Source organism: Oncorhynchus mykiss, chromosome 13 (genome assembly GCF_013265735.2).
Source record: "Oncorhynchus mykiss isolate Arlee chromosome 13, USDA_OmykA_1.1, whole genome shotgun sequence".
In the NCBI taxonomy this organism is placed as follows: domain Eukaryota; kingdom Metazoa; phylum Chordata; class Actinopteri; order Salmoniformes; family Salmonidae; genus Oncorhynchus; species Oncorhynchus mykiss.
Window position 1 is genome coordinate 57418014 of NC_048577.1, and position 15293 is coordinate 57433306.

General features: G+C 43.3%; 1 protein-coding gene across 8 annotated transcripts in view; it reads left to right on the forward strand.

Annotated features, from left to right (window-relative positions):
• LOC110516540 (septin-9) overlaps positions 1-15293 on the forward strand; it is a 156017-nt gene that overhangs the window by 114569 nt on the left and 26155 nt on the right. For all 8 annotated transcript variants that reach the window (XM_036941638.1, XM_036941643.1, XM_036941642.1 and 5 more), the window contains one exon: positions 9778-9999. In XM_036941638.1, coding sequence (XP_036797533.1) covers positions 9778-9999 — 222 coding nt within the window. The remainder of the gene's footprint in view (positions 1-9777; positions 10000-15293) is intronic.

A 15293-nucleotide genomic window follows, 5' to 3' on the forward strand; every position in this document is an offset into this window, starting at 1 on the left:
TATTGCTCACCATATGTCTGCTGAGGGACAAGAGAGCCATGAGAACATGTGTTGATCAGTGATGGAAATTAAAGTCCAGTCCAGAGGTAGCGTGTCATAATACACCAAGCTGCATGATTTGGGTTGCTAAGGTGTTTTAGCACAACTCTGTTGAAAGCAGTCCTCTCCCTAATTCTCTCCCCGAGGTTATTTCTCTCTGTAGTCGTACCAGTGACTCGGGCAGAGAGGTCAGTCAAAGGTCAGATTCTGGAACCCTGCGCCCCAACACTAGCTGTCAGAGAACAATTCCACACTGATACACTAAGACCTCAGCAAAACAAACAACCGGCAATAGCATGACCTGTAATAGGCTACTGCTAATTATTTTTATTTTTTTCACCTTTATTTAACCAGGTAGGCTAGTTGAGAACAAGTTCTCATTTGCAACTGTGACCTGGCCAAGATAAAGCATAGCAATTCTACACATACAACAACACAGAGTTACACATGGAATAAATAAAACATATAGTCAATAATACAGTCGAAAAAATAAAACATAAAGTATATATACAGTGAGTGCAAATTAGGTCAAATAAGGGAGTTAAGGCAATAAATAGGCCATGGTGGCGAAATAATTACAATATAGCAATTAAACACTGGAATGGTAGATGTGCAGAAGATGAATGTGCAAATAGAGATACTGGGGTGCAAAGGAGCAAGATAAATAAATGAATACTGTATGAGGATTAGGTAGGTAGATAGATGGGCTGTTTACAGATGGGCTATGTACAGGTGCAGTGATCTGTGAGCTTCTCTGACAGCTGGTGCTTAAAGCTAGTGAGGGAGATATGAGTCTCCAACTTCAGAGTTTTGTGCAGTTCGTTCCAGTCATTGGCAGCAGAGAACTGGAAGGAAAGACGACCAAAGGAGGAATTGGCTTTGGGGGTGACCAGTGAGATATTCCTGCTGGAGCGTGTGCTACGAGTGGGTGCTGCTATGGTGACCAGTGAGCTGAGATAAGGCGGGGCTTTACCTAGCAGAGACTTGTAGATGACCTGTAGCCAGTGGATTTGGCGACGAGTATGAAGCGAGGGCCAGCCAACGAGAGCATACAGGTTGCAATGGTGGGTAGTATATGGGGCTTTGGTGTCAAAACGGATGGCACTGTGATAGACTGCATCCAGTTTGTTGAGTAGAGTGTTGGAGGCTATTTTATAGATGACATCACCGAAGTCGAGGATCGGTAGGATGGTCAGTTTTACGAGGGTATGTTTGGCAGCATGAGTGAAGGATGCTTTGTTGCGATATAGGAAGCCAATTCTAGATTTAATTTACGATAGGAGATGCTTAATGTGAGTCTGGAAGGAGAGTTTACAGGTTAACCAGACACCTAGGTATTTGTAGTTGTCCACATATTCTAAGTCAGAGCCGTCCAGAGTAGTGATGTTGGACAGGCGGGCAGGTGCAGGCAGCGATCGGTAGAAGATCATGCATTTAGTTTTCCCTGCATTTAAGAGCAGTTGGAGGCCACGGAAGGAGAGTTGTATGGCATTGAAGTTTGTCTGGAGGGTTGTTAACACAGTCAACACAGTTAATGCTGCTGGCTAATGGCTCGTTCTCTTAGCTTCTCTGAAAAAGGCTCATAGATAATATCATTAGATGGACCTTGTTACAATTAACATTAGTCTAATAATGACTGAGGCAGAAACAGAATGGTAACTAGGCAGAAAAGGCAGAAACAGAATGGTAACTACGTGGAAACAGAATGGTAACTAGGCAGAAAAGGCAGAAACAGAATGGTAACTAGGTGGAAACAGAATGGTAAACAGTCAGGCAGGTTACAATTGTGTAGGTTCGGGCTAAAGACGCGTCTTAACTGAAAATGTAAAGATTTTAATTTTGAAGTGGACTCTTTCACTTCCATTTGAAGCTGTCTTGCTAACTCCCATAGTCAAACATGATTGGCATGACAATGGCCATAGTAGTTAGCTACACAGCACAGACTGATCTGGGAACAGGCTAAGAGCTGGTGTCGCAGGAGGAATCTACAGTTGGTGTAAAAAGATCCTGCTCAACATAATGAGGAAATGGTCCTATGCATACTTTCACCAGACTATGCTGCATATCTGACCTGACTCTGCATCGATGTGTGTTTATGTGTGTTTATGTTACACAGGTAGATAATGTCCCTGTGTTGTGTAGGCAGTTAGGGGTCGTTGCGTTGTCTGTTTTCTGTCAGAAACAGTGACGGGTCAGATAATGAGACAGATAACAGCACTGCAGCATGACTGAATGAACCCCTCTGTCTGTCTAACATCCCTCTGAAACACTCTGACTCTATCACTGGGAGTCTGTGGTAGGTATGGGGTGCCGTTTGTCAAGTTACATGTTTTGATGTAGGTTTTATCAGGTCGATGCACATTGTTACAATCTGAAGACGATTACACCTTGAAAATATGTTGGAGTGTTAGAACATGCTCTCTTCGTCGTTTTATGTCTTTATTGTCCATACATTTTTAAATGAGTGTCTGAGATTGTGTCGTGTTTTGGGCATACAGATGTGTTTGGTAAACAACTCTACACACACAGCAGTACATATCCCCAGCATCAGGTGACAACATCTGCTTTCACAGCCCTGTGGGGTCGTAGGCCACATTCTCAGGAGACCAGAAATGGAGAGGACCCTGGGAAACGGGCTTGGCTACACAAACACACCCGCATATAAGCACAACACTTCCCCGGTTCATTTTGGGGCTTCGCTTTGGGTCTGGCTAGGGGGTATTTGTACCATAATGCAGAGTAATGCCTGGTCTTACTGGCTGGCCTCCGTACTGCTGTGTCAGCCTCTGTCATATGACGGTGACTCATCATGTGTGCACTGTACCTGACAATGGCTTCTCTGTCCCAGGATTTGATGGCTCATATGCAGTGTTGATGATGCCAGGCTTTCTTTTATTCTTCACATGCATTGTCATCTCTTCCCTTCTTTCCTCTCTTTCCTCCCAGGTTCTTGACCTGAGAAATTCATAGGAAGAATGAAACCAGGACTCGGTCACAACTAGTTGGACTTTCGACTGTTAGAGGAAGTCTGTTTTCTGATTTCTTGATTAATAATAGTTTGGAGTAGCGTATTCAATTTGCTTTAGAAAGGAGCTTATGGACAAAATGTCATTGTGAACATGTAGACTGAGAGATGGCTACTCACTCTGGCTATTACCATAAAGCTGTAGACGACAGGCGAACTATCTTCTGCCCTCTTTATGGATCCCTCTTTCTTTCTCTTGTTCTCTCTCTCATGGGTCTCGGAATGTGGAGAAAAAGTACACTCAGTACACTTTTTATGAGTACCCCCCCCCCCCCCCTCCTCCCCCCATGTCATATCAGTTAGGGGAGGAATGATGTCATAAACATATAACTTAATTTGCATAGTCAGCACTTCATTTACATAGTCCCAAATAGATGGTTTGTTGATGTTCAACTAACTGTCAACATATCAACTAACCGCAGCCCTAACCTTTTGATTAACATCATCTGACAAATGGTGAACATATCACATTGGGTTTAAAAACTGAAATAATTAGTGTTTGCACCAATTGGACTAGTTTAGGTAATGTAGTTATTTCCTGTTTTACAACATGTTCTCCCTCCTGAAGACACAATGTGCAGTAGATGCAGGGCTAGATTATAGACGGTGTAGGACAGGTGTCAAACATATGGATCTGGCCTGCGGGGGGGCATAACACACTTTTTGGGAATATTTTAGGGCCTGTTTGTAGTTAGCTGGCTGTTAAGTGGGAATGCCCCAAGCTATGCATGGAGAGAGTAAATCACATCTATTCCCCTCTCCGCTCTTCTCCTGTCTATTCCTCTCCTCTCTCTGGTATTGGGACTTCTGTCTTTATTTACAGAGCAAAGGAACTGCATACTCTGCAATGACAGACAAAACAACATTCTTTATGGGCCATAATTGAAACCAGGAGCACAACAATTCCAGTAAATCTGGAAAAGTATTTTTATTTTTTTGTGGGAATTCTAAAAGCCTTTTTCTGTGGATTCTTACGAAATGCATTTTTCATGCCAATTTCATATCGAAATGAAGGAAATCTCTATTTAATTTCAGGTTGACACACCCCTTCACAGCAACAACCTGGTTGAAGAGTTTCAAGGGATAGGAGAGCCCACTGGAGTTGGAATCTGGGGATGATTAGATGCCCATAAATGGAGAAGACACATTTCAGTTGAATGCATTCAGTTGTACAACTGACTAGGTATCCCCCTTTCCATGATAAAATGATGAGGGCCAGGTTGGGAATTTAGCCATGACATCAGGGTTAACACCCTTACTCTTACAATGAGTGTCACCTAAATAAAGTCATTTTAATGACATGTCCTCTTCTCTTTGCAGTGCCATGAGATCTTTAATAACCACAGTGAGTCAGGCCATCTGGTTAACATTTTTTATTTTATTAAAAAAAACTTTATCTCGGCAAGTCAGTTAAGAACAAATTCTTATTTACAATGATGGCCTACACCGGCCAAACCCGGACGACGCTGTTCCAATTGTGCGCCGCCCTATGGGATTCACAATCACGGCCGGTTGTGATACAACCTGGATTCGAACCAGGGTGTCTGTAGTGACGCCTCTAGCACTGAGACACAATGCCTTAGACTGCTGCGCCACTCGGGAAAGACTGCCATCCGAAAGACTGCCATCCAAAAGACTGTCATCTGAAAGACTGCCATCTGAAAGACTGCACATCCCATTCTAAAGAGGAATGTAGCCTATGTAATGTAATCCACTCAATTCCAGGAAATGATCATTAGAGGGATCCATCCATGACAACATATTGCCTCCACAGTGAACCTTGTGGTCCCACTGATTGCTGCTGACTGTTACTATTCAACTGACATCTGTTCTACTCTGAAACATTGATAACTCTCCCTACGAATACCCTGTTTATAATGCATTACAATCACATAAAGCTTCATGTGCCATGCATAATGCTTAATAACTACATAGACTGTTCATAACCATTTTATAATTGGAGAGGTAGAGATGAAACAGGATCATCTTCACTTGGACTCATATCTACAATCTGCTTGGCTGACAGTTTGTGGCTTATTAGGTTTGGTTTTATCCTGAAGGTGGTTTTGTTGTCAGCTAGCAAACACAGTGATAATGTGGATGTTGTCCACATTCTGGGAAACCGACTGGAACCATACTCAATGAATGACATGTTTGTAAAGTTGAGACACACACAACCCTCATCCATTCCTCTGTTTTTCTTGTCTGGTTAACTGGTCCTTCTCTCCCTGTCCCCGTGTGATAATGTGCTGCTAATGTCTCCCAGCTGTTTAGGTGAAATGGCCAACCAGACGTTCTAACTAATGAAAGGGTCAAGGGTCATTTCAGATTTATAGGGTCATTTTCCAAAAAGCACTCAGACACCTATGTTTCGGCGCTGCACAGCAGGCCAAGGCATCCCTGAATAATAATAACGACATCCAATCAGTTCCATGTTATGCACTTTGGCAAGACATATTGGCTGACATACTGTAGAGCCCTCAAACTCAACTCTGGACCTCGAAGCCAGTTTCACTGCTTTTTGTTCCCCTCTAACCAGGGACTGATTTAGACCTGGAACACCAGGTATGTGCATTTAATTATCAGGTAGAACAGAAAACCAGCAGGCCCCGGACATCATAGGGTAAGAGTTGAATACCCCTGCTATCGAGTTTTTAGAGTTAGTTTACTTCATTTCCAGGTCTCCTTGTAGTAAGGTTTTAACCTCTAGGGATTTGATCGTGGTTAAACAAAAAGGCTACATTTACTTCACAAAGTTGCACAACGTTTTAGCAGTGTAGTCAGACAGAAAGGTTGTCTGGCCCTCTTGTATGTGCTGTTGGTTGGTAGTGTACCTAGTGTCATCGGGTTCATGAGCTGTCAACGTACAAAGCTAGGGTTGTTAGAATCCTTTGAATCGTGATACTGGTATCGTCCCAGCCCTAATCCCTGCATCGTTCGTATAGTGTCACCCTCTAAACCCTCAAAACTAGACGTTTCTTAACAACCAGGAATGGGAGATTAGTGTGTGTTTCTATTTACTTCTTGTTAAACAGGCCCAAACACAGCCAAGACGTACCCAGCTCTCTGGCTCCCTGTAGAGGGAACAGACGGGTACATGTGTAACAGTATAACTTTAGACCGTCCCCTCGCCCATACCCGAGCGCGAACCAGGGACCCTCTGCACACATCAACAACAGTTACCCACGAAGCATCGTTACCCATCGCTCCACAAAAGCTGCAGCCCTTGCAGAGCAAGGGGAACCACTACTTCAAGGTCTCAGAGCAAGTGACGTCACCGATTGAAACGCTATTTAGCGCGGACCACCGCTAACTAGCTAGCTGTTTCACATCCGTTACACATGTATGGCCCATCCTCCCAAAGGGGTGCTGCAGTGTCCCCTGAAGAGGGAAGGAAAAAGAGACAATCTGTGACTCTTATTTAACGAAGGGAGGGTCGAGACACTGTCACCTTGTTAACCATGATCCTTCACTCCTCACCTTGCAGAGCATGTTGTAACACTCATCATAGCAGTTCTGTACCATGGTCAGATAGTTATGCCCCATCCTCTCCAAAGGGGTTCTGCAGTGTCCCCTGATGCTAAGGGAAAGGGCTGAGCAGTGACTCTATTTGGGATGGACACTGCATCGTCTTGTCTCTGTAACCATGGAGATGAGCCATTGCACTTCACCTCACTCAATGAGTCTTTTACATCAGTCAGAGCCTTTTGTAAGTAACTCTGTTTACAGTACGTGACTGGCATGTGAGGTTAGCTGGATATATAGTACCAGTCAAAAGTTTGGACACACCTACTCATTCAAGGGTTTTTCTTTATTTCACTATTTTCTGCATTGTAGAATAATAGTGAAGACATCAAAACTATGAAATAACAAATAACACAATAATGTTGTAACCAAAAAAGTGTTAAACAAATATTTTAGATTTGAAATTCTTCAAAGTAGCCACCCTTTGCCTTGATGACAGCTTTGCACACTCTTGGCATTCTCTCAACCAGCTTCATGAGGTAGTCACCTGGAATGCATTTCAATTAACAGGTGTGCCTTAAGTTATTTTGTGGAATTTCTTTCCTTAATGTGTTTGAGTCAATCAGTTGTGTTGTGACATGGTAGGGGTGGTATACAGAAAATAGCCCTATTTGGTAAAAGACCAAGTCCATATTATGGCAAGAACTGCTCAAATAAGCAAAGAGAAACGACAGTACATCATTACTTTGACATTAAGGTCAGTCTATCCGGAAAATGTCAAGAACTTTGAACGTTTCTTTAAGTGCAGTCACAAAAACCATCAGGCGCTATGATGAAACTGGCTCTCATGAGGACCGCCACAGGAAAGGAAGACCCAGAGTTACCTCTGCTACAGAGGATAAGTTCATAAGAGTTACCAGCCTCAGAAAATGCAGCCCAAATAAATGCTTCACAGAGTTCAAGTAACAGACATAACTCATTGTCAACTGTTCAGAGGAGACTGAGTGAATCAGGCCTTCATGGTTGAATTGCTGCAAAGAAACCACTATTAAAGGACACCAATAAGAAGAAGAGACTTGCTTGGGCCAAGAAACACGAGCAATATACTTTAGACCAGTGGAAATCTGTCCTTTGGTCAGAGTCCAAATTTTAGATTTTTGGTTCCAACCACCGTGTCTTTGTGAGAGGCAGAGTAGCTAACCCATCTGGTTTGCGCTTAGTGGGACTATCATTTGATTTTCAACAGGACAATAACCCAAAACACACCTCCAGGCTGTGTACGTGCTATTTGACCAAGAAGGGGAGTGATGGAGTGCTGCATCAGATGACCTGGCCTCCACAATCACCCGACCTCAACCCAATTGAGATGGTTTGGAATGGGTTGGACCGCGGAGTGAAGGAAAAGCAGCCAACAAGTGCTCAGCATATGTGGGAACTCCTTCAAGACTGTTGGAAAAGCATTCCAGGTGAAGAATTGGTTCCTGGTTGAGAGTGCCCAGAGTGCACAAAGCTGTCATCAAGGCAAAGGGTGGCTACTTTGAAGAATCTCAAATATATTCTGATTTGTTAAACACTTTTTTGGTTACTACATGATTCCGTATGTGGTGTTTCATAGTTTTGATGTCTTCACTATTATTCTACAATGTAGAAAATAGTCCAAATAAAGAAAAACCCTGTACTGTACTGTAGATAGCCTGGTGACCAGGTCTGTTTGTGCTTCAGCCAACTCCTCAGTCATCCTCTCTTCTACTGTATGCCATGACAACACACATGACAGAAGAGTTGGCTGAAGCACAAACATTCTGGTCACCAGATCTATCTATGACCAACCACACTCCTATACGCCAGTCAAGAACAGTAAGCACAGGGTAGAGCCAGGTATTGGAAGTTACAATAGTGACATGTTGATCAGTATTATTCTGTACCTGTTGCAGTGGAAACTACTAGAGGAGAGGGTGACTGGTGTCTGGACCAGGATGGGGAAGTGGTGTGGAGGCCAGTTGGAGCTAGTTCCCTATAGGCTAGGTGTGTCTCTAACTCTGCCCGTTTCTATAGAAACATTTACTTTGACATCATACTCAATTCACAAGACTTTTCTTTTGAAAACAGACTGGTATCAAGTGTTCCGTGAACAAGATATACCAGCATATTATCTTCCTACCAGAACCTGGTGTAGTAGTCTTTACAGTGAACTCTGGGATTTTCCTGAGTTTCTCTCTTCAGTGTTGTTGTTATCGGAGTTGTAACTAGCTGGAGGGAGGGGGGATGGAATCTTGATGGCTGTAAAATTCTTGGCAGCCTGCCCTTGTGGCTCCAAGCGAGGATCTGACTGTCCTCCTCGTGTGTGTGTGTGTGTGTGTGTGTTTGTCAGTCATCCTTAATAGCACTGTTGATTCCAGAGTTGTGAGTAGGTCAGGTTTCAGGTTTTCACTCTCTCATCATCAGCAGGACACACCATATTAAACAATATGCCTGGTGATCAGACACCACCCAGCATACATAGTTAACTTGAGTTAGAATCTGCAGGGGGGTCCTCCTGTAACTCAGGAAAATATACAGAATATTATTCTATGAATGTATATGAGTCCTGCGGTGGTCAGACAAACATGTACTGTGTATCTAACCCTCAGTAGAGACTGTTTACTTCAATATGACTGTTGAGTAAGTGTGTGACTGCAGAAGGCTCTGGGTGGTGCTGAAACACGGTTGGTTCAGTACTTCAGAAGGCCCCGGGTGGTGCTGAAACACAGTTGGTTCAGTACTTCAAAAGGCTCTGGGTGGTGCTGAAACACAGTTGGTTCAGTACTTCAAAAGGCTCTGGGTGGTGCTGAAACACAGTTGGTTCAGTACTTCAGAAGGCCCCGGGTGGGGCTGAAACACGGTTGAACAAACACGGTTTGTTCAGACTACTGTGTGGCTCTAGCCCGGGTCTAGCTAAGTTATGTCTAGCTAGTAACTAGCTCCTCACAGCTGTGTAGAAAACCATCCTTCCAACTCCTTCACTTGTTTCTGATGACACAGCAATATGGTTCTGCTATATGTTTAGTGTAGTATACTAACTGTATAAGTTGGTTACTTGAATGTGTCAGGTTTTTGTTATCTTGCTACTTTAAATTATTTTCTTTATTTCACAGTAGGAAGCTCATGTAATGTGTCCAGTATATTTCAAAGATACATGATCACACGAGAGGAAATAAATGGTTTATCCACTTGTACTGACATGTATTTCTCTCTCCCTCTCTCCTCAGAGTCAGAGGTCACTACCAGCTACAGCAGTAGAGCCATGTCTGAGGTGGCTGTGCCCGAGATGATGATGCCGACCCCGGCGGTGCCCGCAGCGTGCCAGGTGGAGAAGACTGTGCCAGGTCCTGGCATGGGGGACTTCAGCTATGTGGGCATCGATGCCATCCTGGAACAGATGCGGAGAAAGGCCATGAAACAGGGCTTCGAGCTCAACATCATGGTAGTGGGTGAGTTAACATGGAGAGAGAGAACACACCCACACAAACAGATCAACATCATGGTAGTGGGTGAGTTAACATGAAGAGAGAGAACACACCCACACAAACAGATCAACATCATGGTAGTGGGTGAGTTAACATGGAGAGAGAGAACACACCCACACAAACACATCAACATCATGGTAGTGGGTGAGTTAACATGAAGAGAGAGAACACACCCACACAAACAGATCAACATCATGGTAGTGGGTGAGTTAACATGGAGAGAGAGAACACACCCACACAAACACATCAACATCATGGTAGTGGGTGAGTTAACATGAAGAGAGAGAACACACCCACACAAACAGATCAACATCATGGTAGTGGGTGAGTTAACATGGAGAGAGAGAACACACAAACACATCAACATCATGGTAGTGGGTGAGTTAACATGGAGAGAGAGAACACACCCACACAAACAGATCAACATCATGGTAGTGGGTGAGTTAACATGAAGAGAGAGAACACACCCACACAAACAGATCAACATCATGGTAGTGGGTGAGTTAACATGAAGAGAGAACACACCCACACAAACAGATCAACATCATGGTAGTGGGTGAGTTAACATGAAGAGAGAACACACCCACACAAACAGATCAACATCATGGTAGTGGGTGAGTTAACATGGAGAGAGAGAACACACCCACACAAACACATCAACATCATGGTAGTGGGTGAGTTAACATGGAGAGAGAGAACACACCCACACAAACACATCAACATCATGGTAGTGGGTGAGTTAACATGAAGAGAGAGAACACACCCACACAAACAGATCAACATCATGGTAGTGGGTGAGTTAACATGAAGAGAGAACATACCCACACAAACACATCAACATCATGGTAGTGGGTGAGTTAACATGAAGAGAGAGAACACACCCACACAAACAGATCAACATCATGGTAGTGGGTGAGTTAACATGAAGAGAGAGAACACACCCACACAAACAGATCAACATCATGGTAGTGGGTGAGTTAACATGAAGAGAGAGAACACACCCACACAAACAGATCAACATCATGGTAGTGGGTGAGTTAACATGAAGAGAGAGAACACACCCACACAAACAGATCAACATCATGGTAGTGGGTGAGTTAACATGAAGAGAGAGAACACACCCACACAAACAGATCAACATCATGGTAGTGGGTGAGTTAACATGAAGAGAGAACACACCCACACAAACAGATCAACATCATGGTAGTGGGTGAGTTAACATGAAGAGAGAGAACACACCCACACAAACAGATCAACATCATGGTAGTGGGTGAGTTAACATGAAGAGAGAGAACACACCCACACAAACAGATCAACATCATGGTAGTGGGTGAGTTAACATGAAGAGAGAGAACACACCCACACAAACAGATCAACATCATGGTAGTGGGTGAGTTAACATGAAGAGAGAGAACACACCCACACAAACAGATCAACATCATGGTAGTGGGTGAGTTAACATGAAGAGAGAGAGCACACCCACACAAACAGATCAACATCATGGTAGTGGGTGAGTTAACATGAAGAGAGAGAACACACCCACACAAACAGATCAACATCATGGTAGTGGGTGAGTTAACATGAAGAGAGAGAACACACCCACACAAACAGATCAACATCATGGTAGTGGGTGAGTTAACATGAAGAGAGAGAACACACCCACACAAACACATCAACATCATGGTAGTGGGTGAGTTAACATGAAGAGAGAACACACCCACACAAACAGATCAACATCATGGTAGTGGGTGAGTTAACATGAAGAGAGAGAACACACCCACAGAAACAGATCAACATCATGGTAGTGGGTGAGTTAACATGGAGAGAGAGAACACACCCACACAAACACATCAACATCATGGTAGTGGGTGAGTTAACATGAAGAGAGAGAACACACCCACACAAACAGATCAACATCATGGTAGTGGGTGAGTTAACATGAAGAGAGAACACACCCACACAAACAGATCAACATCATGGTAGTGGGTGAGTTAACATGAAGAGAGAGAACACACCCACACAAACACATCAACATCATGGTAGTGGGTGAGTTAACATGAAGAGAGAGAACACACCCACACAAACAGATCAACATCATGGTAGTGGGTGAGTTAACATGGAGAGAGAGAACACACCCACACAAACAGATCAACATCATGGTAGTGGGTGAGTTAACATGAAGAGAGAGAACACACCCACACAAACAGATCAACATCATGGTAGTGGGTGAGTTAACATGAAGAGAGAACACACCCACACAAACAGATCAAATTCAATCAATCACATTTATTTTATAAAGCCCTTTTTACGTCAGCTGTGCTTTACAAATACCCTGCTTAAAACCCCAACGAGCAAGCAATGCAAATGCCATACAGACACACACACACACACACACACACACACACATACACACACATACACACACATATACACACACACACAGCACACAGCACACAGCACAACATCACGATAGTGGGTGAGTTAACATGGTGAGAGACGAATGCATGTGTACTGTATATGATCATAGGTTTACATCAAATGAGCTCAAGATCCTGGTCTGCTGTTATCCAGCCTGAAGAAACACAGGCCAGAAGGTGGTGGTGTGTGATAGGGACCAGGCTGTGTTTACGGTGAGAGGCTGAGTTAATGTTATCCTCTCCTGGGTTATTCAAGGAGGATATATCTCTAATTTAACAAGAGGATCTCTCTAATTAAGAACGCTCTCATTTTCACACACACACACATTTACCCCCCCCACACACACACACACAGCCTTTTGACACTCCCACCATACTGACACTCCCTCATCAGTGTGTGATGGCTCCTTTTTAAAACGGTATATTTTTTACAACACACACTCCTTCCTTCACCAGAGACCAGCCCCTATAAAACCCCTTTGCCATGCTGTCTCCACACCACGTCTCCATTTGATGATGTCGCGACTGTCAGTCTGCTCTGTGGGTTCTTTCCGTGGATAAAACGGCTCACACTACAGCCTACAGGGGTACTTCAAGGAAGGAGGATGCAGACTCATCCATGGAAAAGAAAACCCCCAAAACGACCACTTAGTCTCCTGCAGTGTTAATGTGCACTCAGGTGTAATTTGTCATTTAAGTCTGCCTGTGAGAACAGAGCTGTAGGGAAGGAGACAGAACACAGGACGTTAGGTTAATGTTTGAATTTCTCTGCTACAGACTACTCTGGTATATAATAAGTGTACTGAACAAAAATATAAATGCAACAATTTCTACGATTTTACTGAGTTACAGTTCATATAAGGAGATCAGTCAATTGAAATAAATTCATTAGGCCCTAATCTATGGATTTCACGACTGGGCAGGGGCACAGCCATGGTTGGGCCTTGTGGGGCGTAGGCCCACTCACTGGGGAGCCAGCCCCAGCCAATCAGAATTAGTTTTTCTCCACAAAAGGGCTTTATTACTGACAGAAATACTCCTCAGCACCAATCCCGCAGGTGAAGAAGCCGGATGTGGAGGTTCTGGGCTGGCGTGGTTACTTGTGGTCTGTGGTTGTGAGACCGGTTGAACGTATTGCCAAATTCTCAAAAATGACATCAGTTGCAGCTTATGGTAGAGAAATGAACATTCAATTCTCTGGCAACAGCTCTGGTGAACATTCCTGCAGTCAGCATGCCAATGGCACGCTCCCCTCAACTTGAGACATCTGTGGCATTGTGTTGTGTGACAAAACTGCACATTTTATAGTGGCCTTTCGTTGTCCCCAGCACAAGGTGCACATGTGTAATGATCATGCTTTTTAATCAGCTTCTTGATATGCCACACCTGTCAGGTGGATGAATTATCTTGGTAAAGGAGAAATTCTCACTAACAGGGATGTAAACAAATTTGTGCACAAAATTTGAGAGAAATAAGCTTTTTTGTGCGAATGGAAAATGTTAGATTTTTGTTCAGTGTGTTTTATACAGAGGATATATAGAAAGGAAAAGAAAAGTACACTACACTCCTCTCACATCATTCATGTCTCATAATAATCCTCCATACTGTATAGTGGTGTGTCCTATATAGAACTGTCTCATAATAATCCTCCATACTGTATAGTGGTGTGTCCTATATAGAACTGTCTCATAATAATCCTCCATACTGTATAGTGGTGTGTCCTATATAGAACTGTCTCATAATAATCCTCCATACTGTATAGTGGTGTGTCCTATATAGAACTGTCTCATAATAATCCTCCATACTGTATAGTGGTGTGTCCTATATAGAACTGTCTCATAATAATCCTCCATACTGTATAGTGGTGTGTCCTATATAGAACTGTCTCATAATAATCCTCCATACTGTATAGTGGTGTGTCCTATATAGAACTGTCTCATAATAATCCTCCATACTGTATAGTGGTGTGTCCTATATAGAACTGTCTCATAATAATCCTCCATACTGTATAGTGGTGTGTCCTATATAGAACTGTCTCATAATAATCCTCCATACTATATAGTGGTGTGTGTGTCCTATATAGAACTGTCTCATAATAATCCTCCATACTATATAGTGGTGTGTCAGTATACAGTAGTTCCACTGAGTGGGACACATCTACATGTCTGAATAACTACTTTTCTGTACTGGAAGTGGGTGAGAGGGTGTGTGGGTGTGTGGGTGGGGTCATGAGGGGGTTGAGGGGTGAGGCAGTGCCCAGGGTTAGTGTCTGTTCTCTCTCTCTGTGATGTGGAGTCTGCTGACAAAATCTACATTCCTCTCACATTCCCCTGTGGTTGGCCCTGGTGTCCTGGATACAGAGCTCGGCAACCTGCCACCCATTCAGCTCAGGGCTGACTGTAGGCTACGCCATCGTGTGTGTGTGTGTGTGTATACATGGTCAGGGCTCAGTGGGATGGGCTGTCAAAATCCCACTGAGCTATATATACAGTTGAAGTGTACCTATGATAAAAAATTACAGACCTCTACATGCTTTGAAGTTGGAAAACCTGCAAAATCGGCAGTGTATCAAATACTTGTTCTCCCCACTGTATGTGTGTGTATATATATATATACACACACACAGTTGAAGTCGGAAGTTTACATACACCTTAGCCAAATACATTTAAACTCAGTTTTTCACAATTCCTGACATTTAATCCAAGTAAAAAATTCCCTGTCTTAGGTAATTTAGGATCACCACTTTATTTTAAGAATGTGAAATGTCAGAATAATTGTAGATGTATTTATTTCAGCTTTTACTTCTTTCATCACATTCCCAGAGAATCAGACGTTTACATA